The sequence below is a fragment of the Rhopalosiphum padi genome, chromosome 1 (assembly GCF_020882245.1).
Source record: "Rhopalosiphum padi isolate XX-2018 chromosome 1, ASM2088224v1, whole genome shotgun sequence".
NCBI lineage: Eukaryota > Metazoa > Arthropoda > Insecta > Hemiptera > Aphididae > Rhopalosiphum > Rhopalosiphum padi.
In genome coordinates, this window is record NC_083597.1 from 33,582,748 (window position 1) to 33,610,163 (window position 27,416).

General features: G+C 31.6%; 1 protein-coding gene across 1 annotated transcript; it reads left to right on the forward strand.

The window, feature by feature from the left end:
• The first annotated feature begins 9,334 nt into the window (after window positions 1-9,334).
• On the forward strand, window positions 9,335-26,642 carry LOC132918640 (toll-like receptor 6). Its single transcript, XM_060980027.1, has 2 exons — window positions 9,335-13,655; window positions 25,186-26,642. Exon 1 carries the CDS (start codon window positions 9,857-9,859, stop codon window positions 13,643-13,645), a length of 3,789 nt encoding a protein of 1,262 aa, XP_060836010.1. The 5' UTR covers window positions 9,335-9,856; the 3' UTR covers window positions 13,646-13,655; window positions 25,186-26,642.
• The last annotated feature ends 774 nt before the right edge of the window (window positions 26,643-27,416 follow it).

The following is a 27,416-nucleotide window of genomic DNA, read 5'->3' on the forward strand; positions in this document are numbered from 1 at the left end:
ACGTCATTTTGAAATATTATTAGTGTATTTATATTAATATAATGGAATTTTTGAAAAAATAATGTAATCATTTACCCAAGCTTTATACATATTGGAATTTCAAGTATTCAGAATTGAAATTGATACAATTTTAAATAAGCAATTTAATTTAAGTTTATAAATTTTTAACATAATATTTTGACAAATAAAATAAAATTGAATTCAATAATTGTTTATAATTGCAGTATAAAATGTAAAATTAAGTGACTCAATTATTTTTTTGTTATCCAATATAATTTTATGTAAATATTATATCTCTTTTTATTTTTGTCAATTGTATTTGGCGGAAAAGGTAATTTACAAAAATTAAATGTCTGAAACTAATACAAATAATTATTTGTATTACGAATTATGTTAAAAACAAAAAATTAATTAATACTTTTTATAGATTATGTATATACTATAGGTACCAAAAAGACTTTGACCCCAGCGTGAATATGATAATTAAAGTAATAATCAATTATTACACAATTTATATAAATTAAAACAGTAAATGTTATGATATAATCAATGTTCACCTGATGTCCGATTGTATAAACTTTATAATTATATATATATTTAAAGGTACTCCGATGAAAAATCTTTAACAAAAACGATTTATTTTATGAATACTGTGTACGGGTACAGTAATAACTATTACTTACTAAATGTTAATTAACTAGTATTCTCAAAATTTTAAGCTCCACATCACTAGAACAAATTATAGAACGTTCATTAAATTATAAATATTTGCGTAGTGTATATGAATGAAAGAAAAATAATATTTTAAATAATGAACATTTTCATAAAACAAGTGTTACACAAATTTTGTCAATAAAACATTTATATTTGAAAATTCATGGAACTTTTATAGAAATAATTGTATTCAAGACAAACCTATTTATCATGAGTTTTATCATTATAATAATCTTTTGAAAGATATAAAATGATTAGAACTCATATTGCTACATTTTTAATCGAGATAATTAAATTATACGACCACAATATCAACAATCAAAACAAATATTTAAATTTAAAAAAAAAAAATCATAAGTATGTCTTATAACACGTACCAGGTAGGTACTTATATCATTTAGTACTATATTAATCGTATATTATACGAGTAAAAAAATAGATTTTAATATTGTCGGGGACTCGTAAATGCAATGGAATCAAACATGCATTGCAACTATATAAAATTATTTAGATACTTACTTACTGCAGTGTTGTCGCATTATGCTTAATGTTTACCAACGAGATATTATTATATTTCTCGATGAAATATTTGTGTTTCTTTAAATCATAAGGTTCCCAACTTTTTTAGTTATGAGGACCGCTAATTTTGTAAAAAAATCCATGAGGCCCACTAAATAGCACACCTATATACGTGTATACTGTATATATAATATGTATAATAATTAATATTATTAGGTATATAATATAAAAATAAACAATAATATTATTTTAAATAAATACATTATTAATGTTAATATTATATGGTGCACGGTCCACTTAAACTAAAATCTGACTTAAAAGTTTCACTTAGTTTTTTTACACGTTGAAATACAAAATTAACGTACTCTGTGATGTCGGGAAAGTCACATTTATAAAGAGGGTAACAGAATAAATGTCAGAATCTAAATCGTTTGTTCTAAAAAAATGTATTATAAAATTGCTTTTTGTGTATATTTTACAAAATTCTATTTTTAAGAATTTTACATACATTAATGTTTTAAATTTTTTATTATTAAATCATATTTTTTCATATTTTAATTATGCATAAAAAATTGGCAAAAATAATTGTATAGAAAACTGTAAGTATACATATGAAAACTGTATAAAATTAAATAGTATTGTCTATACCTGAATGGCTGCATAAAATTAAAGCAACTACATTAAACGCGTAGTAGTGACATATTTATGTGAAATATAAAGACTCATCGTATAATGCTGTTACTATTATAATATTACACATTGATAAGTGATTTTTATTTCATCGATATTATATACTCTTGCATAAACGATTATATATTATATCATAAAAACATATCATTAAGGCGTATATGATGATTTTTAATTCTAAGATTATAATTCTACACTGTACGATGGCGAGATGTGGTCGGTTATAAGGATTGAAATGGATATTTTCGCGGAACGGCATAGCGTTAAATACGGAAACCGGTACCATACTATTTATTAGGTTTATTCGTATATAAAAAAACGTGTGTATACTATATTGTTATACACTGTATAGTGTAATAGATCAAGTCTAGAATGTGCTATTTTAAAACAAAAGTTATCGGCATAGAACAATTATTTACTGATGATTGTTATTAGTTGCATGGACAGCTAACCTTATACCGAAAATTGGATATGACACCCCCTTCTGGTCCTAAGTACACATCTGTAAAATAGCACTTTTTAATACGAGCACTGTGTACAACTAAATATTATTTTAAAACTAATAGACCTATTGTACTAAGAAAGAACAAGCGTGTTGTCACGGTTCATTCATTCGCGGCCTATGCCTACAGCAAATCAGCGTTGCATAACTTATCGTACACTCTAACAGCCACTTTTAGCGGCGATTTGGCAATAACCATCATTCATGTTCAGTACCCATTTCCTATTACTTCCAAAGTATACTTACTAATAAACACACACAATTATTAAAATATAATATTGGATTGTTATTTTTTTCTGCGGTAACTGTATCAATCAATCACTATGTCAAAAACCACTTTTTATCCACCTCTATCTCATATATATATATTATAGCTTTGCCTAGTTTTCTATTTTGCTTCATAATTATTTTTAGTCCGCTAAAAGTGACTGGCTTAATCTTAAATATTGACATTATATATATCATTTAATATACATATTTTCTTAACCTATTTTTTTTATTCTAATGATGTTGATGTAATTTAATAGATAGTAACATTTCTTTACCCTAGTTTTGTATAAACATTTATTTATATCTAGTATATTATGTTTGGATATATCACTTAATAATATTTACGATAATTAAGATTTAAGACACGTGAAAAATATTTTACGTTCAATCAGTATACAATTAATAGTTAATTAATAATATAAAAATATCATAATATCGTAAAATAATAATTTAAAAAAAGTTTAGAAATAATTAAAGATGAATTTTAGATATTGTCTGTGATATCACATTTTATCACAGTTCAATAAAATTATAGAAGTAAACTTATAAACATATACCTATACAGCACACATAAAAAAGTTATATCATACTTTATGTAGAAGCGTATAAAGTATAAAATCTAACATTGTAGACTGTAGTGCTTAAACGTGTCATGTTTTGGGATAAAATGATCATAGCAGCAGCTACAGCAAGACTGTTCTTCAAATTATTTGACTAAATATCGAAAAAAATGTAATTCATTTAAAAATGATGATATATTTGAAATATATAACTTAAAAAATAGATAGTTTTCTTTAAAATACGATTTAAATGTATTAGTTTAAATAAATATGTTTATCAAGGACGCTGTACCTATATATCATAAATACATTACAAAAAACGCCACATCCGTATGACGTATTGTCTCCGAACTTATACGAACATAATACATAACAAGTTTTTATTCAGCAGTTCAAATTTTGTATAATATGACTTAATATTAGAGTGAATTGACCTATTACCTTTTACTAAACTTAACCGTAAGAACATTATCAGTGTTTTTTCGTGAGCTTCTTACGATATTTTAATGTTTAAACGTGGTATGAGGATTTTTAAATTTAATTACTTTATATACTCATATTTTAAAAATGTAAGTACATACCGTAAAAACCCCACAACAAAGCATAGATAGTATAAATAATAATATTACTTTTAAGTTTAATAAAAGGTCAACTCTACATTATTAAAGGTTAATAATATTAATTATAATAGTAACACGGTAAAACGACACAAACATGATTAGTGACAATACTTATAAGCATTCCTTCCATAAAAAATCCTTACTTATGCCATTCATTCTTCATAATATAAAATAATAATATAGGTAACTGATGTAAATCCTACCTTTACGAACCACTCGGTGCATAATATAATATGTGAAACAGTCACGTATCTCTCGCTTTTATTATACATTTCGTTAAGCTATACAAATATGTAACATAATAATATTTATAATATACTAAAAACAGTGATGCAAAAAAGATTCGATTGAAAATTATCGTGAAGTGGAGGGTGTACAAATGGACATGGAGGAAACGCATGACGATGATGACGAGACGGCTGACTGATGGTGTTAGTCAATTGCGCCGATTTTCCTAGACTACTTGAAATGTATACATTGTTTGTGCTATGGATTAATCACAAACTGAAAAAGTATATATATAGATTGTTCCAGGAAAATATCGTAGCAAAAATATTCACTATAATATTTTTAGATATTTTATTTCAATTAAATACCTATATAAAAACAATACAAATGGACAAGTGTATCTACAATTTCTAAATTGTTACCAATCGTAATCAGTTATAAGTTATAACTTACAATGTATGCGTTATCGTCATAAGTCAATATAAAATACCATTAAATGACTTTTTGAGAATTAAATCTTATTATGACTCAAATACAATCACACATACAGAATAAATTGTGAAAAAAAAAAAATAACATATAGAATGAATTGTAATTTATATGTAATAAACCTGTGATTCCATATTTTATTTCTTACCTGCAATTTCTAGCGCAATTGCAAAATTACCCAAATTGACAAGTAACAAAAATTATTTCAGATACTGATTATCGCATGATTGTACCAAACATAATGATACAATAAAATTGTAAATGGACGTCGGTCATCGGTTATCGCTGTTGCTTTCGTATGGAAAACCGAGGGCTTTTAATTTACGAGTAATAACATCTCACTGTGTAATGCATAGATGTACGCGACAGCAAAGTTTTTACCTAAACCCAGTCGTACCAAATCCGGTGAGGTTCTAAACTTGCGCGGTCTAACCACGGTTAATACGGCCGATGCGACCACTGACCATATTATTATCATTTACACAAACGTTTACTATTAAAGCATCGACTACACTGTCATGAAACGTTCGTCTCAGACATTTTATCCGTGATCTCGATAATCGTTTACTCGACAGCTTTCGCGAGTGAGTATTATAATTTATAATATTATCCTGTTGTGCAATAATACGAAACGAATCTCTAGCCTTAATCACCACATGAGCCTCCCGTCACTTAAGGATTACGCGCCACTGCGCCAGGCAAATTGTCAAGGTAGAATGCACAAAGTCACCTTTACAATTCGCAGTTTTTCTGTAGAAATATACATTTGTACATGTCTATACTTTCGTTACTCATAAAGTCGAATTTATTGTATTTATATTTTACACAGGTTCTAAATGGTTGGGTTACGGAAAATCACGTACCGCTCTGTATGATGTGTTTTTAGTATAACTACGCTAAAGCATATAAATAACATATTAACATATAATTTCATCGGATTATTTTTGCTGACAAGTAAATTTTTGTTTAATGTACCCGTAATATGCAAGTGATGTGTTCGATGTTCATTGTTAATGCATCACTTGGTTCGCGAACGTCATTGCCGGTATTCTGATCAAAATTAAAGGATGTTTGGGTATATGATGTTTGCTAATATGTCCATCACACAGACAGGCCCCCTAAATAACCCACGATACACTGTAAAAATTGATGATTTATCAAAAATGAATAAAATAAATATTTGTATTTATTAAATTATTTCGCGTACAAGTACCTACACATATTACCAACTGACTACCAAATCATCAAAATTATACATACATCACATATGCTTCACGTTATACATTGATAATAATTATCAGCTAATATTAAAATATAAAATTCGATTCAGGGCCATAACTCATGATGTTCAATTAAACATTTTAAAAATAGTATAAATGACCAAGCAATATAATGATACGAAATATTATAATTTATGTGCTTACAAATTCTATTATAACTTATAATGGATGATATGTCCCATAATTCTACTCATATTGTTTGATCTAAACTCTAAATGGATCCCTAAAATTTATACACATATAAGCATATATTATTACTGTAAATATACTAGTAGATTATATATTCTTTTAATTGGTCTAAATTCTAAATGGGTGTAGGACCAATAAATACAAAACTACAAAAGATAAATTATTTAATTTTCGTACGTATAAGCATCATAGATGATAATATGGTATCATGTTTTGTTATTTTATGTTAACCAATAAATATAATAATATAAAAGATACATAATAAATATACTAAATATACGTAAAATAAAATTTTTCCAAAAAATAATTTTTAATTGTTGTTTTAAAAATATTTTAATCTGAAGTTTAAATTCAATAATAATTGTAAGTTATGTAGTATAAGCCATAATTATGGCAGTGTTTGTGTCGGTTAAACATTTTTTTGATACCGGTTTAAATTTTCAAAGCGTTAAATAGCAGTATTTATACATATAACATTGTTGTATGAACATTTTCGCAAATGCGTAAAAGTACGTCATGTAATAATGAATTGTAACAGTAAATAGATTTATAAGACATCCGTTATTATGACGTTCAAAAAACAAAACAATTTTGTATTCCTTGTAAATCTGGATTGAGAGACCAATACCTATTGAGGTTAAAAAGTCAAATTTCACCACAGGGTGCAGTGTTGCCTGCTGCACAAAACAAGCACAAATATTTTATAATTAATAATTGCAGCTGGTTAATAATTAAATGTGTGAGCAGTGTCCTAATATAATTATCACTTTTGGAGATTTTCAACAAACGATTAGCGAGTAAAACAAATTACAGTTTTCGTTATTATCTGCATTATTGTGTAAATATTTTAATCGGACGTAATGTTATTGTTAACCCGTTTAATGTGTTATTAAATTAATATTGTTCATCATAATAAGGGCACATTCGTTCGGTTAAAACAAAAAAACGTTTAACGGGATAAAGAATGAATAAAAAATACACCAAAACCATTTTCAACAATATAGTAGTTAACCTACCCCTCTGTTCGGTGTACTAAACTATATAGGTATGATTATGTAATATACCCCTATTTGCCGAGCCGTGTCGAAAATAATAGTAGTTGGCTTTCGTATTCGATGGCGCCCCGCCAAATTCCTATCGTTTCGGTCGCTGTTGTGTATGGACGTGTACTACTACTACTACTACTCCAGTGAGCTCCACCATTACCAACCACCAATATTATTATAACACAGAGACGATCACTTGCCCGCGGTCGTTGGTTATTATCAAAACTGAAAACCACGATCGTGCTCCTATTATAGTAACTACGCCACTAGTGCAATATTTATATTTATTATTATTACCTACGCTATTTCAGTAGTATTGCAAATTGAATAATTATTGTAAATCTATAAAACAGGGTAATATGTTGTGATGGTTTCATTTTCTCTCTGTGACGCGGACACTATCTGCAGCGACCTCCGTGATAGGCTACAATAACTATTTTAAACGAAGACCCTCTGCATATCATCTGTTAGAATACATTTTGTGTACTACTAGTTACTACCATATTGCAAGTTTATATTTAGTTTAATTTAACAGATTATTGTAATTTATTACTTTTATTATATTATTTTTAATTATCACAAATATTTTATAATTAGTATGAACTAAAGTATAGTTTATATTACTGCTATACCGAAGATACCAATAGGCAATAATCAAATATATTATTTTTTATTATTCATACAAATGTTGATTCTTTCTCTACATATTTACTCGTTTAATTAAATATTTGTATGTACAAATAGACAATGTATTTGAAAGAAAAACATAAAGTTGGCTGTGACGGGAAATTATTTTTATTTACATATTATATGTTATTTGTAGGAATATTCTTAATAATTCAATATTTGCTCTTTTAATTAAAATAAACCGTCTTGATAAATAAAACGTAAATACAATTTATGGGTTTTAATCGTGACATTTAATTAATATACTCGGTATGCTTTTATGTACTGTTTGTATTTTACTAATATTTAAATGAAATATTACAGTTTTAGAATTTGTTTAATAATAATAAATACAATATATATAATATTATGTGTAGTATAATATTTTTTAACAATTATATCTCAACCAATTTCTGTACATTTTTTTTTAATTTACAAACTATTTGTGAAATTTTATATTTATATTTAACGATAAATAGTGATATTGAATTTTTCATGTAATCGTATTTCCGTTGATATAATAATACGTATACCGATATAAGTTTTGTGTATTTATAAATTATACTTTCAATGTTTAGCTGGTGCGCAAATTCGTCTGTAAGTTAGCTTTAAAAAAATAATATATATTAATATATACAAACACAAATTCTCAGGAATTTGTAATAGTCAGAGACTCAATGACTATAACTATGCACAATAAAGAAATTCACGAGATCCATTTCCGTCCTATTTGTGGCAAAACGAACCACCAATGCTGGAGGGCGACGCTACGGTATAATATACATTCGTCAAGATCGAATTATATTTAGTTTTTTCTTTCGTTTTCTTGACGAGACAACACAATAATATTAATATAATTTTGTATTTATTAATGTACCCATTGGAGCATGATGGCGGCTCTCGTCAGAGGTAAATTCAAAATGGTATATAAACGAAAAATTTTTACTATACATAATATTATAACGCACTCGGTGACACGAGTGCTCTCTTATAAACCCACTCTCTCTCACCCTTATACTTTGGCCGGTACCTGCCTATAAACCGTATAATAATATTATAATGTGCGCACAGCGACCGCGGTGCGTGCGTTCCACTCGTTTAACCACGTTACGTATGGCACGACGTATAAAATACAATATTATACGTATGCGCCACGACAATAAAATATGAAGTATTATGACAAACGATAAAACACGCGGCGATCGCTCGCACTGATAAGCACTGGGAGAAATGAAATGAAAAAAATTAAAAAACCGGGTATTTGTTCTAAGTTTTTTGATTTTGTCATATTATTATTATCGAGGGGACCCGCGCGAGTCGCGGCCTTGTGCGTGTCCCGTACACAATAATATTATAGGTACGACGTGCGGTGTGCGTGCGCGTGTGTGTTCGTGCAGCTGTTTGTGGGGGGTTGCAAAATGATGAAGGCGGCTGTGGCGGCAGCGGTGGTGGCGGCGGTGGCGGTGACAGGACGACGTGGAGGTTGGAAGGACAAAAAAAAAACAGTAGAAAAAGGGAAAACGTTTCCTGGTGGTTCGAGTCGACGGTCGCGCCACTGTCGAGCCCGGTCGTCGGTCTCCGCGGGGAATAAAACGGCGTCGTTGGCGTGCGCGCTAGTGTAGTGCGCGCGGGCACCACACCGGCCCGGCGGCAGTCGTAAACGAGCATGTACCGTCCGACACGATCAGTCTGCGTTCGCGCACCGCATCGAATAGTTCGTCGCCGTCGCGCCATGTACACGGCGTCCTCGCTACTGCTACCGTCGCAGCAGTCGTCGTCGTCGAAACCAAAATTTAATAATAGCAGAAAAAACATTTCCGCCGTCGGATCGCCACTACTCTGACACAACTATACAAACGATAACGACAATATTATAATACGCCACTTCTGTCGTGATAGTTTTTTTTCCACGTGATTTATTTATCGATACTCTCGCTCGTCGCGGTTAAGTGTTAATTAATTTTTTTTATCATATTCTTTCGTTTTTTTTTTTTTGACATGGTCGTCGGCTCCGCACAGGCCGTTTTCTAGCGTATGCATTCGGTCGACGAGTGACCACCGCTGCCGCCCCGCCGACGCCGCGAGAATGTGCGTGTTATTCGCTATTCTCTTAGTTATACCGATGTGGCACTCGGTGTGCGGACAATACCATCACATCAACGCGTCGTCCGGTCCGCAGTTCAACTATGACGCGCCAGAAGACTGCGCGTGGAAGGTCCGCGATGGTCATGGCGACGAGGTGCTACTGGCGTGTACGCTTCGGACAATCAACAGCGAGATGGACACCACGAATTTCTCGGCCATCCCGTCCGAGCACACTGTCTCGTTGCTCATATCCTGTGACCCCGCGGTTACAACCCTTAGCTCGATGGAGAACCAGAGTTTTGCCCACCTCGTGCGGCTCCGCGAGCTTGAGTTGGATGGGTGTAAGCTGGCCCGATGGCCTGCCGCCACACTTGCGGGTCTCACAGACCTTCGAAATCTAACTATCAGGACGGGCATGTCCGATTGGCCGAACTCCGGCATGACCGTTGAAATAGCAACGGGTAGTTTCACGCATGCCAGCCGCCTTGAACGGTTGGATCTGAGCACTAACAACATGGTCGCACTGCCCGAGAACGCGTTCTGTCATCTACCCAGCCTGGTGCTACTAAACCTGAGCAGGAACCGCATACAAGACGTTGCCGACTTGGGATTCGGGGAACGCGCTCCACCGCCACCGCCACAGCCGCTTATCAGCGGCCGCGATGAGGTGTACGATGCGAACCCATACCTGAGAAAACCCGCGTCCAGTCAGTGTCCACTGGATGTCCAGTCCGTCGACGTATCATGGAATCGCATTGCCGTAATACCGTCAAATGGTTTTAGCTCATTGCGTCGGCTCACTGAGCTACGGCTTACCGGTAACGAGATATCAGTGGTCAATGATAGGCCGCTTGGCGGGCTTACAGGTCTGGAGATTCTCGACATATCTTGCAATAATATCGTCTCGTTGCCCATCGACATGTTCAAAGACGTAGCTGATAGTATTAAGCAAATCTACCTGCAAGATAACTCAATTGGCAATTTGTCTCCAGGTCTATTTGTCAACCTGTACCAATTGACTTCGCTGGATCTATCATCTAATCAGCTTACGAGCACTTGGATAGACGCCAGTACATTTACGGGGCTTATTAGACTAGTTGCGTTGAACTTATCCAATAACAAAATATCCAAACTCGATCCAACGATTTTCCACGATCTATACACGCTACAGATATTAAATTTGGGTGGTAATATAATCGATTCGATACCAAATGACGCATTCATACCGCTTCGAAATCTCGACACGTTAGTGCTGTCTAACAATAAAATTGTTGATATCAGTCCATTGGCTCTGAACGGCCTTTACGCGTTGACTCTGCTCTCGTTGGATGGAAATAAACTAACAGACGTGCACGAGGACTGCTTTAAGAATTGCACCACATTAAGAGAATTAAACCTCAGTGGGAACGTTTTAAAAACTATACCTTCAGCTTTGAGAGAAATGAGAATGCTGAAGAACGTAGACCTGGGAGAGAATAAAATAGAATTCATAAACCCAGATTCGTTTTATGGTATGTCAAACTTAAATGGTCTGAGGTTGATGGGAAATCGATTACGCAATTTAACATCTAACCTATTCGACAATCTGACTGCACTACAAATATTGAGCGTTGCACATAATCAGATTGACTTTGTAGCTGCGGACGCATTTCAAAACATCTTAAACATAGAAGCGATCAGGTTGGATGGCAATCGTCTATCGTCAATAGAAGATATAGTTCGAAATGTGTCAAGTCTGAAGTGGCTAAACGTGTCTGATAACGTCCTAAGTGATTTCGATTATGGTATGTTACCGGAACGTCTTGAGTGGTTGGCCATGCATAAAAACTACCTGACCGAGTTGTCCAACAAAAATAATGTCACTGCCAAGATACGTCAGCTGGACGTGAGGTACAACTACCTAACGTACATCAGCCCAGCCTCAATACCCGACAGCGTAGAGATACTATTAATGAACAACAACCAGATTATGACCGTAGAGACAGGCACGTTCTTAAAAAAAACCAATATCTCACGGGTCGACATGTATGCAAATCAGATTGGCCAGTTGGATATAAACGCACTGCGCCTTGCACCCGTTCACTCGGACAAACCACTACCAGAGTTCTACATTAGCGGCAACCCGTTCCAGTGTGATTGCAAAATGGAGTGGCTGCAACGTATCAACTTGCTGGCTGGTCTACGCCAATATCCGATGGTGATGGATATATCATCAATTTATTGCAAGCTGCTGTACAATCGAGAGAATAAGTACGTGCCATTATCCGACATCAACCAAGCGCAATTTGTGTGCACGTATAAGACTCACTGTTTCGCCGTATGCCAGTGCTGTGAGTTTGACGCGTGTGACTGTGAGATGACATGCCCGGCAAACTGCACGTGTTACCATGACCAACCGTGGTCGTCTAATATCGTTGACTGTTACTCGTCCAACTACACCCAGCTTCCTGCTAAAATTCCTATGGACGCCACCGAGGTCTACCTAGACGGAAACCTGTTCACGCATCTATCTAGCCATGCTTTATTGGGCCGCAAAAATCTACGTATACTGTTCGCCAATAATTCAGGCATTCAGTCTGTGCGCAACGATACATTTACAGGGCTTAAACGGCTGGCCGTATTGCATCTGGAGGACAATAAAATCGAGAGGTTCGATGGATCCGAATTCAATACCGTTGAGAACCTTCGAGAACTATACCTGCAGCACAATTACATCAGCTACATCAGCAACATGACGTTCGAACCGTTAAAGAGCTTGCAAGTGCTGAGGCTCGATCACAACAGGCTGTACGACTATGACTCCTGGATATTGTCGACCAATTTACGCCTAACCAAGCTGTACCTTTCCAACAACCCGTGGTCTTGTGACTGTGAATTTGTTCAGTCGTTTCGACAGTACATTAATGTATCCGGTGACAAGATCGTGGACTCGTCCGTCGTTACGTGTCATTCTGACGACAACAGGGATGTAAGTATTCGGGACCAAAATACCACTGAATGTAGTTCGTTTTTTGGTTCCATCGTAGAAAACCGTATCGTCAGAGACGTATTACCCACGGTATTAACGGCTGTATGTATAATTTTAGCTATGGTGCTAATCTTGTACCTTGTAGTCGTGTACAGAGAAGAGTGTCGTGCTTGGGTGTACTATAAATGCGGATTCAGAATATGTCATAAAACCGTACCATTCGAAGATGACAGGATGTTCGATGCGTACGTCACGTACAGTCTAAAAGATGACGGTTTCGTTGCTCAGATGCTAGCCCCCGGGCTAGAACAAGGCAATCCTAGGTACAGGGTAGGACTACACTATCGGGATTTTAATGTCAGCTCATTTGTCGCTGATACCATCGTGGAAGCTATCGAATCATCCAAGAGAACGATTCTAGTCGTTTCTAAAAATTTTGTGGAATCTGAATGGTGTCGATTCGAATTCAAATCAGCACTGCACGAGGGTCTTAAAGATAAAAAGGGACGGCTCATCATCGTTGCCCTTGGCGAAATTCAGCCAAAGGACGTTGATCCAGAACTCAGAGTTTATATGAAAAATTCCATCCAAGTGAACTGGGGTGATCGAATGTTCTGGGAAAAATTAAAGTTCGCTATGCCAGATGTCAGCAAGTGCCAAAGTTTAATGTCCCGGTCCAGAAACGGTGTTAACATATATGCGACACCATTGAGGACGTCCTATTCATTCGCTAGCCAGCCACCTAGGACTGCTTCAGTACAGTCTAGCAAGTATTATTTGTCGCCAGCGTATGTGGATTCTTCGCAGCATCTTTGGGCGTGATTTCCAAAAGGTAATATTTAAAAATAATTTATTGCTTTTAAGTAATTTTATTTTGTCTGCATTTACATATATTATATTTCTATAGAGTAAGTAAAAACTATACAAGAAACTGATTTTACCTATGAGTAGGTATACATATATAATTAATTGCGTTAATTGTGTTGTGATACTGATTAGTTAAAATATAACAATAATATTTCTATGGGTATTAATACAGTTGTATTAATTTCTGCGTTTACTATATTCAATATGATATTATTATATTTAGATATATTTATAAACAACAATTTTCGAATTAACAATTTTTCATACAATTATAAAAAAAAAAGTATTTTTATTACGCGTACTTGAAAAATAAAAAATAAAAACCTGGGTGTTCTTTTTTTGTATAGTGAATCTATTCGAGTATAATATTTTATAATTGAGTAGGTCATTGTTATATATTTGAAAATTTTATTTAAATGATAAATTTTATTGTATAAGATATAACGATCCTGAATGAAAACTGCCAGCTTACTCTTCTATGGATAATTTATTATATATTTTAATATTTGTAATACTATCAGTTATACGGCAGGTTGAACTAATTTTCATATTTAATATTATTCCATAACATATTACTAGTAGTTAATTCGCTATTAAATTATAGTTCAATACCATTGTACTGTGAAAGGTGTAAATAAGTTTATCATATAAATAGTTTAAAATTAATCTAAATATCATTAAAATGCCACTATGTAATTATTATATACGGAGTGCCAACAAGTATTTAGTACCTATAAAAATAATATTTTTTGTTCTACACCAAAATAATTATTTAACGTTTATAAAATATCAAATTACTTTAAATCTCTTCAACGGAAGTATTCTTCATTCCGTGGCTCATATGGTATTTTTCTTGTCATCACATTCGCTTATTGTTATTTATGTAATATATTATAATAAATTATGTACCTATTAAATTTAGAAATGTATATTCAATCTCCATAAACTTAAAATATATAGTCTATACAAAAAATTATATTTTTGACATTTTGAATGAAAAATAAATTATGAGGAATTTTTATTACATTTTTAAGTCAATTTAATCCAACATAAAAAATGTATCATCACGTGTATAAATAAAATTTCAAAAAACCAAAACTTTCAAATGCCTCTGAATAATTTAAAATTAGTTATAATATTTATAAAATTGCATTATCTACAAGAAATAAAAATTTAAGCAATACTGGAGTGTTTTAAGTTTCTACAGTTAATATTTTTTTTTAATTGAAAAAATTACAAATTCATTTGAGGATAAATCGTTATTTTACGTGTGATTCGTGTGAATATTCAATTTCATCTTAATTTAAATTTCAAACCATCTTAAAAATTATTTGTAATAATTACGATAAACTTTGTTTATTAATTTTATTCATAAAAACGTTTAAGGAATCTTATTTTAAAATTTGAAAGTATTATAATTAATTATTTTATGAATTTTTCACGTTTTTACGACACACATTTATTTCAAATTAATTCATTAATTTTGTTGTTAATTACAGTAAGATCAACTTATGAGGAACTTTCATTAAAATTCTCCAGTATTTTACTATAAAAGCTAAGTATATATATATAATAATATGAAACTATGTTACTATTGTTACTATATAACATAGTACTATAGTATACAATTTATGGAAAAAAAAGTATCGAAAAGATCCAAAATGTTTAGATTACGAGTATGTACCAAAGGTTGAAAATATAAATATTTGATAAAAATTTCAAGTATCTACGGATTTTTGTTTTTAAATTAGAATGAAATATCAAAATCAATATTATTCAAAATGGTTTTACGTTAATATTACTGGTTTGCATACATAAATATGTATAATATGTATTTATTTTGTTCCTTGTTTATTGAGAAATATTCTAGGATATTTTTACTTTTAACTCTTCTTAAATTACCAACATAAACACAAATTGTTACCAACAATCATATTTAAAACTGAAGATCGAAGAATTTTTTACTATAAGAAATGTCTCGTGATAAAAAAAATATACACATCGTACAAACACCGCTCAGAATCTAAAACATAGGATTACCGCCTCAGGAACAATCCCAAGTGGCCGAGTTTGGTACCTGTCGGTAATCAAGTTTTGTCAGAACGATTCTCATTAAGTATCCCGTGTTCTTCGTTAAAGATGGAGATCTAACGTAAATTATACGTGTACAAAAGCTAGTTGACAGAATAGATTATCATCATAGGGTATAATAATTTTAATAATATCTGTGCAGTGTGCACAAATCCAAATTTGTTTTTTTATATATTCACTTATGATTAAATATAATTTCATTTTTATTTTTTTTATAAAAGTCATTTTTTGAATGGCATATCAGAAATAATTTAATAATAATATACACAACAGTACTCCAGGCGTTATGGTTGTATTCATTAAAATAAGTCTGTGTTTATATTCTGTCACATCATCCAATTGCGTGCAAAGATTTGTATGTTATAGATGTAGAGCTTGAAGGAACAAGAGTAAAATATAACTAATTGCCGTACACACTTGAATTGTGCAAAAGTGTGTTGTGATGAATAGAAAAAAGAAAAATAATAAACGAATAGACGTCAAATTATAGTCATCAGTTCCAAGTAGGCCCGTTATTCGATTATATTAACGTTTAAACAGTTGTAGTAATAATATAGTGTATAACACATGAGTCGAAATTAAATTAGTGACTCTGCTGGTTTAAAATACCTTTATATGAAAATCCTATAGAAAAAAAGTTATAATTTTCGTTAATTTGCATTTACTACTCCAAACGGTCCCTTTGCTATTTGACACCCTCCAGCGAAACGTTTATCTACGTTTATGAGGAAAAAACCCTTTGTATTTTTTTTTTCATTAGGTACACTTTGTATATATACTTTACGTGTGAATAGATGTTAACTTCAACTGTTTGGGGCCTCTTGACATCGTCATTTGTTTGTTTTTTTTCTTCAGTCACTAAAAAGACGTTAAAATGCAATTTTACAATGTTTAAATCGGGTTTCCTGCGGAATAATAAAAAAATAATAATAAATACGCACTCTTTTATTATCTATCTAGACGTCTAAAAAGTATTTTTTAATTTGAAACTTGTAAACCAGTTGTAAAGTTTAATAATAACTATGCATTTAAAATACGAGAATAGCGTCTTGTTCGCCAGAATAACTAGTTTATTTTTCGCCTCGGGAGACCATTTAGAATAAAAAACTGTAAAATACAAAATGCCACAAATCCCATTATTTCTGTTCATTTTTTCTACATCATTAAATTTGTAAACTACAATGTCGGTCCCATTTCTTCTTTTGTTTACGAAGATTTCATTAGCTCGTGTTTGAAGCGTGTAAGTCCTTGCAAAATATCATTTTTCGTTTTTCCCCTTTAAACGGTGTTTATATACACTACTCTCGTTATTGTTATGTGTTTTTTTACCTCCAAAATTAAAATGTACCCTCAGTTTTGGCATCTTTTCGCCCTAATACGTAACATCTGCTCGACGATACTTCCCATCTGCCTCTCTGTATACTCGTATTTAGCCCGCACCAGGGTGTGTGTGTGTGTGTAAAGAGAAACCCAATCTCGACACCTTAGCCCATTCGATAATTAACCCTCCGATATAACTAAGCAAAGGGAGACTCGCAGTTGTGCGTTACACAAAATAGTTTAAGCAAACTGAACGTTAATTTTGAACATTGAAGCAACTACACTACCTACAGTATGGTGTCAACTAACATTTATTATATTTTCAGTGGGTACCCAATGGAAAATATCAACGGAATTATTATAGAACATATTCGTTAAAATATTTATATTCGTTTGCAAAAAAATATAAAGTAGAAATACAAATAATAAATCGTGCCCATTTAATGAATCATAAAAGAAATCGAAAATAATACAAACACCATGATAATATTATAATATTATATGTATTTATTTAAATAACTACTCTACATTTTCATTACATTTAAAAATAGGTTATTATTTCATCTGTATGAAAAGTAAAAGCTTATTTAATAATCTTATGTAGGTTATAATTGAACCGTAAAGCTTAAATAAATATATAGGTATCACATATTTTTAACAGAATTATCATTTAATTTTGCAAGTTTTAATGAAATTTTTTATCATATAATATTAAATAAATATTTATATTTAATTTATTTAACTCGTAAAAAATATATATTTCAATTAGTTGCGTATCTTACACTTAATAATCATTAATCTGTTATTAAATTTTATCGTTTTAAATTAAAACGAGTTTTCCCTAAAAATAAATTAAAAGTCTACACTATTTGAATACTATAATATAATTAAAAAAAACTAATTTTATTATACAACGTATGTAAATGCGAATAAAAACTTACAATGTAGAGATATACGAGTACCTATACGCTAATAAAATACAAATTATTTAATGAATTTTAATAATAATGATATCATAAAATAGATCTTATGTTTAATAAATCATTTTAATTAGGTATATTTAAATCTGAAAGTACCTATTCAAAATTAATGAATTACATTAAATTACATTCTAAAATTATTTTATTATTTCATTTATTTAAGATTCAAAAATACTTAAACGATTATATACTTATAAGACAAAAATTAATGTCAACTATTGCTATAGTTGTCCAAATACACACGATCGATCGTCAGAAATTGGCGTTCAACGGATGAAAACAATTTTTTAAACGGTTAACCAAACTTGTATATTTTATTTTATTACATGCCACTATAAAGGGTGTATAAAAGTTGACAAAGTTTAGTTCTTTTATGGAAAAATAAAAAAAGTACTGTCCCAACAAGGGACTTAAAATGTAAAAAACGATCGGTATCGATTTAGCGATATATATGTATATACCACCCGGGGACACGTGCGTTCCGTTCACGTACCTATATCGTTCCGTTAACGTTTGTGAAATCGGCTTAAATTCCCAATGGACAAGAGCTAGCACAATGCGACTGAATAAAATTTCCGTCAATGTAAAAGCCGATAAATCCTTATTAGGATTTTAATATAATAATAATAAAAAAAAGTATTTACTAAAAAACAGTTTCATCAAATATTTTAATTGTCAATTAAATTATAAAAGCGAGAAGACTTTATTTAGTTCGGAAATACGTAACTTAAAACAATATACAGTGAATGCGATTTACAATATTGAAATGTTTAAAAAACTTTATAATGTACCTATTTCTACGGGCTACAAGTGATAGCACTATTTTCTAACAACCATTTTGAGGTATCACTTTCGTATTTCGTCAGTCACACTTCAATGATCCAACAGATTTTATTAGCAATGCGACAGGGACAAATTTGCGATGGTCTTCGAATTCCGTTCGATCATTATTAGATTACGTCGACGTTATCGGTTTTGTCCGATCAGGCATAGATGACGGTCAAAGGACAAAATACACTTTTATTAATACATTTCTGAATCGTTTGCGTAATATTCGACGGACGCGACAGCAACTATGCCGTCATCCCACTTAAAAGTTGTTTGCGTGCGAATTTCCGAGACGGCGTAATAGGTTTTTTTGATTTTTATTCTATCTTATTTATTTTTATTTTTATTTTTTGTCAAAGGGATATTATATATTATATTAAAAAGGCTGAAAAGGGACGTGCCAAGGATACCATCACCACCGATTTTCTCGCCAACAATGGGAATCGCTCGACCCGAATTCGGCTTTTGTACGGTACACCTCGGCCGCGCACCGTATTAAATCTACTGGAAACTGGACAAAAAGCGCATTGTTCCGTTAATCTCGCTGGTATTATTATTGTCGTTGATATTATTATTATTATTATTGAAGTAATATTAGGTACGTGTGTGCGCAGTGCAATTTAATATTGTATATTATTATACATTTAAATGTAATACTTACCGCAAGTGGCCGCGAGAGTATAATGAAAATCATAATAATAATATCGTACAAAATAATATAGACTACGGACATGGACGACGAAAGTATTTTATTATGCGCATTGCACACCTTTGAGTTTTGACTAGTACAACATTATTTTGATATTTATTATTTTATGGCAATAATATTGCTATTATAGTGACCGGAGGATAATAATCAGGTTGGCGCGCGACGACGTATCTGTCTAATATGTTTAATAATAATAATAATATGCATATTGTATATATTATATGTATATCGTACATGCTCCGCGATGACCAGCGTAGAGAGCGTTGCTCGCAAGATCGTAATCGTGTCGCGGGCGGTGTTTGATCCTTCGGCGCAGTCTGTTTGGCGTGATACAAAATACGAAAAGTAACGAAACAAAATCCTAAGTATGATAATCTTTGGCACCGCTCTATTAATATGTACCTATATAACAGTATATTATACCTAACTACAATATACAGGATGCCTCACCACTACAAGTTGACCATTTTCTTATTTTGATTTACGATTTTGCGGTAAAACAACATTGATGTCGGTAAATAGTCACAAAATGAAGATAGTTATAAGCATAGTATTTTTTTGGTTATCCTAAAATCAGAAGAAAAATATAAAAAATATTATTAAGACGTGAACTGTTTAAAAAAAAAACCTAAAATAATTTAAACCGATTCTTATAAAACCTACTAATATTTACATAAAACAGCTCAAGAGACGAATGTCATTTCAGTATCGTTAAGTTCTATTTTGCAATTGACTTAAAAATTAAATTAATAGAAATTCTACGTACATAAATTATAAGTTAACAAATACCATCAACTCAATTAAAAAATTAAGAAATTAAAAAATAAATAAGATCATTGACAACTTATAAATAGCGAATATATTATAATATGTTGTGTAAATGCATATATACGGGAAACGAATGTCTCCCCTATATTATTATTAATAAATCAGTTTTTATCAACAAATAATATTAGAAATACCAAAATCATCGTAAATATATCGTATTTTTTTCTTTTAATATTTTCTACATTCTACGAACTTGTATAATAATATTATAAACGGTAGTAAACAAAATAATTGTCTACATAATATTAAATTCAAAATTAACCTAATGGAGAATATAAGTCAACGCAGAGGCAAATAAGTTAGGTTAAAGTTAAGTTAATTAAAACACCAAACTATAGAAATTCGAGTCAATAAGTCGAAATTAATTTAACTTATTAACTCTTCGACGCTCAGTCTTGGCGAGTGGTCGACTACCACAGACGTGCAACTATAACTTTACTATAAGCTATAACTATATAGTTATACGAGAGGGCAAACACCCTGTATACGATTATTATACGTAAATACATAATAATATTATATTATTATTATAATGACGATGACGAAAACATAACATTATAGAACCATTAAAATATTATAGTATCCGACCCGAGCCGGCGGGCCGCACCTGTCGTTTTCACGGGCGTTTGGCGCGAGCGATGCGCCCGACCGATAACGACGATGCGATGCGCGCGCTTGCGCTCCTCCAGTCGCGGACGATGTTATCTCGGCAGTTCGGCACGGGTACCGCCGCGCGCGCGAGAACCCGCGGCACTAACAACCAGGTCAATGTTTATAATATGTACAAACTACAAACTACGAAGACGGAGATGGCGACGACGACGACGACGATGATGACGACTTGCAACAGCATAAATAATACACCTAAAAGCATCTCACTAATAATATATATATTCCTGCAAACGTACACGCATAACATTATAATAACACCGTGTTCCGGATTAAAATGATAAAATAATATCATGATATATTATTATTATCATTATTGTAAGATGGCAATGGTTCAGCACAGTCGGCGAAAACTTTCGACATTATATTATTGTTTTTAGAAATTGCAATGAGAATACTGTATCGAATTTCGCCGTGGTCGATACTGTAATAACCGGCGTGTGGCAAATTTCAATGTTGTTATTTTGTATATATATATTATATCATAGTCTTATCGAAATTCGTTAAGAAAGCTCTTACAGTCGTGTCTCTAGAGTTACGTATTATTTTTTTTCATTCGATTCCAAATCGAATTTTTTGAATACATTTCAAAAATAGTAGTTTTATTAAGACAACGCTATTTTTAGTGTCAGTATTATGCGTGCATAACATAGGTAGTTCAAGTTCAACAAAATCCATTTATGAATTATTAGTTTTTTAGAAATATGATATACTTACATACCTATTTATACTCAGCGTTGATACGTTTGCAGGGGTTTAATTCGATTTCGTTAAAGCTTCAACCTCTCAGCTCTCTCACAACAGTCAATATTCTCATTCTACGTTCATGAACTACACGGCTGGCTGCCATTATACTATAATATAATATTATTATAAGAATACTATTACTGTATTTTGTGCACAGCTGTCTTAATAATAAAAATAATATTCATAGTGTTCCACAGTCGCAGTGTGTAGGCGCAATGATCCCGAGTTTTAGGCACAAAAGTGGAACGTGCAAATTAAATATCGGGCAACGCACCGCGTGTTGTATACTAAACAAATACTATAGTCTCATGCTTTAATGAAATTTGTCCAAGATGGAAAACTTTGGAAAGAGAATGTAGGAAGAAAGCCAGTAAAAATGGATCGATTTATTTGGTCATGAAAATACTTGAATTTACAAAATAGAAACCTGTAAAAATGATGATCATCGTTAATTCCGAATTATAAAAAATTACAACCAATATAATATTATATTATACATTTATAGTAAATCCAATCCTAAATAATAGTTTTGCTAGCTAAATTATAAAATTAACTGTGTTGAAATATTTATTAAAATTCAGTGTTTTCTGAACTTGGTGATACATCACTTTGACTTTCAATTTCTCGCATTATTTACAAGTAAAAATAATCATTTTATTATCATCATCATATTTTTAGTAAAATCAGATTAATATACGTTAGTCATAAAATTACTTATAGATAAAATATTCTATTGCAACGTTTGTTATTTTATCGTTTAACAATAACGTATATTCTCGCAAAAATATAATTGCAGCTAAATGGAATTAAAATAATAATTATCTGAATTAATTAAAAATTTGTATCTGATTTATAAAAAAAGAACATTGCGTTTTATACGTTTCAAAGTGCCACTAAACATTCAAAAGCTTTTCCACTCATCGTCGGCAGTAATTTGTCACCGGCCGTTTATTTAATATGTCACTAAAATTCAGTCATACAATACGTAATTGCCCAACATATTTTACGACGAAAACAAAATATCATACAATAAAATTATTGTACCTTATCAGTTTTAGCAGCAGCATCTAAAATGTGTGCATTTTATTTGGAGAATGAGCAATCATTTTTTTTTTCACCGACGAAGTCTTTTTTAGACCTTTCTAACATCTTCCAAGTACTAAACGAAGTCAGTTTTAATAGCTGGTAAATCTATAAAAATGCATCGGCACAAATGTTATTTTATGATGAGATTATTAAACGCGGAAAAAACGGATGATGAGCGGAAGCACAACTGGCCACCCCTCAAGTGGTGAATCGGGACCGTCGAAAATCGGACGCGCACATTCGACAATATTATTAGCTACCACGCTCGCGGTTTATAACCGTTTGCATATTATCATTATTATTTATTATACACTATATTATTATAATGTCGTTATCGTTATAATGTACCTTAGTGTTTTGGCCATCGACCCCGTGACTAACTCTCCGTGATAATGCCGCAAATTAATAGGTATATACCGCGCGTTGTATATAGGTATAGCATAATAATGTTATATACTGCAGATATATGATACCTAAATCGCAGTTATCGCATTCGATCGCCGTGAACTGTTTTGTATACATATATATTGTATAATACAAGGTCCGTAAAATATTATTGTAATACAATGTTTAGGTAGGTATATGTACTTCTGGTCGACCTCACTTTCGACAATTTCCATAATGTTTTCTCCGGTTTGCGTCGTACTGTTACTATATTATACTGTACGGCTATTACTATAATAGTGCGTTGTGTTCGCGTCGTGAAACCAGAGCGATCAAGCCGACCGATGGACGGGGACACGGGATTGATGGCGTATAAAATCCGAGCGAGAGTACACAAATTGAAGTCAAACGCCGCCACTCATTATTCTCCCGCTGAATCACCAATACGTATAAATATATATATAATTCTAGACGCGCGTAGTACTTGACCCGGCGAAAACAAAAAACAACGAAAAATAAGTAACGAACAATTCGCGCAGGTATCTATCACAAAATGCTCTGGATATAATTTGTAATAATATCATTAAATTACGTGGGCGAGTGCTATTTCACGGTTCGTAACCGTCAATTATTATTATTTGATCGGTATCGAACACATTGGACATCCGAGTACGCACACTACGTGATTTCTGCAACGAATATAATATTATTATGAAATCGTTTTACAAACAATTCGGTTCGGTTCATCGCGACAAGAAAATGTATAATATACACGCCACGCCATTAAGTGTATAATTTCGTTTCGCGGGAAGATTCATTAGAAGACGAGGGCAATTCCAAAATGAATAATCGCGGGCGTTTGTTCAATTGGTTTCGTCGCCTACCTCGAAAGCTGTTGTAAATCTCGCGTGACAACGAATACCATCACGCATGTATATAATGTGTAACGTCGTACAAATAATATATGTATATATAACTATATATATTTAGCGAAACCGTTTAAAAGCAAGTCCGTGTACAACTGCCCGCCGGAACAGTCAAACGAGTGTATAACTACGTGATTTGCAGGACGCAGACTTAATTATTGCGTTATAGTATTGTTTAAATATAAATTATGTATTAATGTATTATGCAAATATAGTGGAAGGGAATTTTAAAATATCAATGATGTGAGATTATAATGACGTTTTTATTGGGCGAGGAAATCCTTTATCGTACGGACTTATAATTTTTATTTATGGTATTTAAGTCAAATACAATAGTATATTAACCATTCAATCATATATACTGAATATTTTTATTAATCTCTGTGAATTTTCAGTATCCACGAAAAATTACTTTACTTTTTTTTTCAATCCATGACGATTTACAACAGTAGTGCATATTCAAAAGAGTACAATACCTATAGTAATTTTGGTTTTGTTTCTGTGTAATAAGTAAGCGACAACTTTATATTGGTACACGTTTTCGTAGAGAAATCGCACTCTGTACAAAACCCACACCGCGTAGGTACACTATTCAATTTTACCGAAAACGAAACGATAATAACGTTTATTTTTCCATTATTATTATAATCGAGTTAAACAAATTGAAATAAATTATTATGCGAAAACTTTGTGGTTCGCCACTTCTTTAGCTCGAAATACGATAAAACTATTTGAAGAAACATAGATTTTTTTTTTTTCAAAAGTGGATTTAATAACGTTATAATGATACATTATTAAGTACATTATATGTTTTGGTATTGACTAATTATTTATTTACACAATGTACATAACTAATATTATAAATAATATAAAGTTTATTTAATAGCTATAATTTGCTTAATCGTTGTTTTTGTAATTTTGTTTCAGTGTTTATGCAATGTCAATGAAGAGGCCGCTCAAAACCAAAAATTACAAATAAATCTTTTGAACATGATCCTTTTAATATATATATATAAAAAAATTGTATTTTCTACGTTCCCATTATTATATTATATAAAACATTATAACACATTATATTATATTATACCTATACGTCTTTGTATTTCGGTCGATTAACTTATAATAATTATTATTTTTTATGTTTAGAAATATGAATATTTTAATGTTAATTTTAAGTTTTCCCGTTGGATTTCTAGTCAAAATTCTCGCGTACACACTTACTATTATAATACTAATGTCATAATAGGTACCTATATTGTATAATATTTTAGTTCAGCCATATTATTTTGTTATCATTATCGTTATCATTATTATTATTATTATTATTATTATTACTGTGTACCTCATACTACCGACACACTAGTAGCCATCTCCTCTCGAATGCGTTTATTATTCTCGAACAACTATAGCCGGTCAACATCAGGCCGGATAGGTAGAGGATAGAGAAATTATATTGTTGTAAATACGCGCGTGCGCGTGTGTTCGGCTGTACACTTGACGGAATGTGAGTGACTAGGCGGCGATGTGAGGGAATAATTTTCTTTTGTTTTACTTGAGCTCCAAACAAAACCCTTTCGTCCATTTCCGCATTGGGAATTAAAATGCGAATTCCGCACAGATAATGTTCGCTCCAATATTTCTATGAAAACGCATACACATAATATGGTCTATTCGGCACACCGTTTAGCAGCAGCAAACCGAAACAATAGCGATAATGATAATGATAACGATAATAATAAATAAGTTCATAGACGTGTGCGTCACCGCCCGCGCCAACTACACATTACACCTACTGAACTTTAATGTATACTCCAGTGCTTCGTTTCTGTTGTTTTTGTCCACATTTTTCCCCATACGAATTTCAGTTAGCATAAATAATAAAAATGGTAATATCTCTCAACAATATTTTAATAAAAATAACTCGAATTTTTTTCAACACTGTCATACATATTTTATTATTGCAAGATAATAATAATATATTATATTATAATGTTATTATACCTATGATACTGATATTATTGTAATAAGCGCATTGGTTTCCGACTTTCTTTTTTACTTAACCAGGCGATCTAGTCATGTTAAATACTTCATTTTGTATAAATATATAACATAAATTATATATTCTCAGCTGTGATAATATATTTAATATAATTTTTAATTTGTATCGATTTTTCGTGTATATTTTTTTGACCCCCGTGAAATGTATTGTGTATCGTCAAGTTTAATTATAACCAAATACATTTTATGTTAAGCCAACTTTGTCAAATTTTTGTATAGACATTTTTTTTTATTTTATTATTATTATTATTATTAATTTATTTATTACTTTGTATATTTTGTCGTTATTTATCGTACAATATAAAATAAATGTTCATTCAAACGTGTTTTGATTGTAATTTATTACAATAATAGCGTAAACAAAAACAAAAACAGTAATAACAACGTTGAATCGGCATCGGCTCATCTATATATTATTGTGTAAGTATAATACTTTCGGTTCTATTGTTATATACACGGCACCCATGCATCGTGCGGCGGTCATCGATAAGATACATTTTATAGATAGTATTTCATATTGAATTACTACTGTTTCAAGAAATTTATTTGATTAAACAATTATTTTACACTTAATGTTTATAGTCAATGTCCATCTTCATTACAGAGCGAATAGATAGGTACCGAACGGGTCGTCAATACAAAACGCACCAGTGGTACTATCGTTATATAATATAATTACCGAAATGTAATCGTATTGTTTCTTAGCGTTGATTTATTATTAATAAACAACAATCTTTATGGTTATAGGTCAATTATTTGAATTCAAACATGTTTTGTTAGAAAATAATAAAACGTTTCATATTTATTATTTCGAAAAAATTAATATAATTAATACCTTTGGTTGTAAAAAGTGCAAGACGTACAAAATTAGTAAAATATTATATTCAAACTAAATTATGAGTGCATTTCAATTTTACTAATGAGACCATGATTCGTATACCTACATTGTACATAATATACAATTAAAAAATAATAGTTTGTGATTAATTTTTAAAAGTTATAAATGCACCGATAATTATTGTAAATTATAAGCACAATACTTGAAACCTAACTATAGAACTTTTTCTGGTAGGCAGCTGTTTGTTATAAATAAAAAAAAT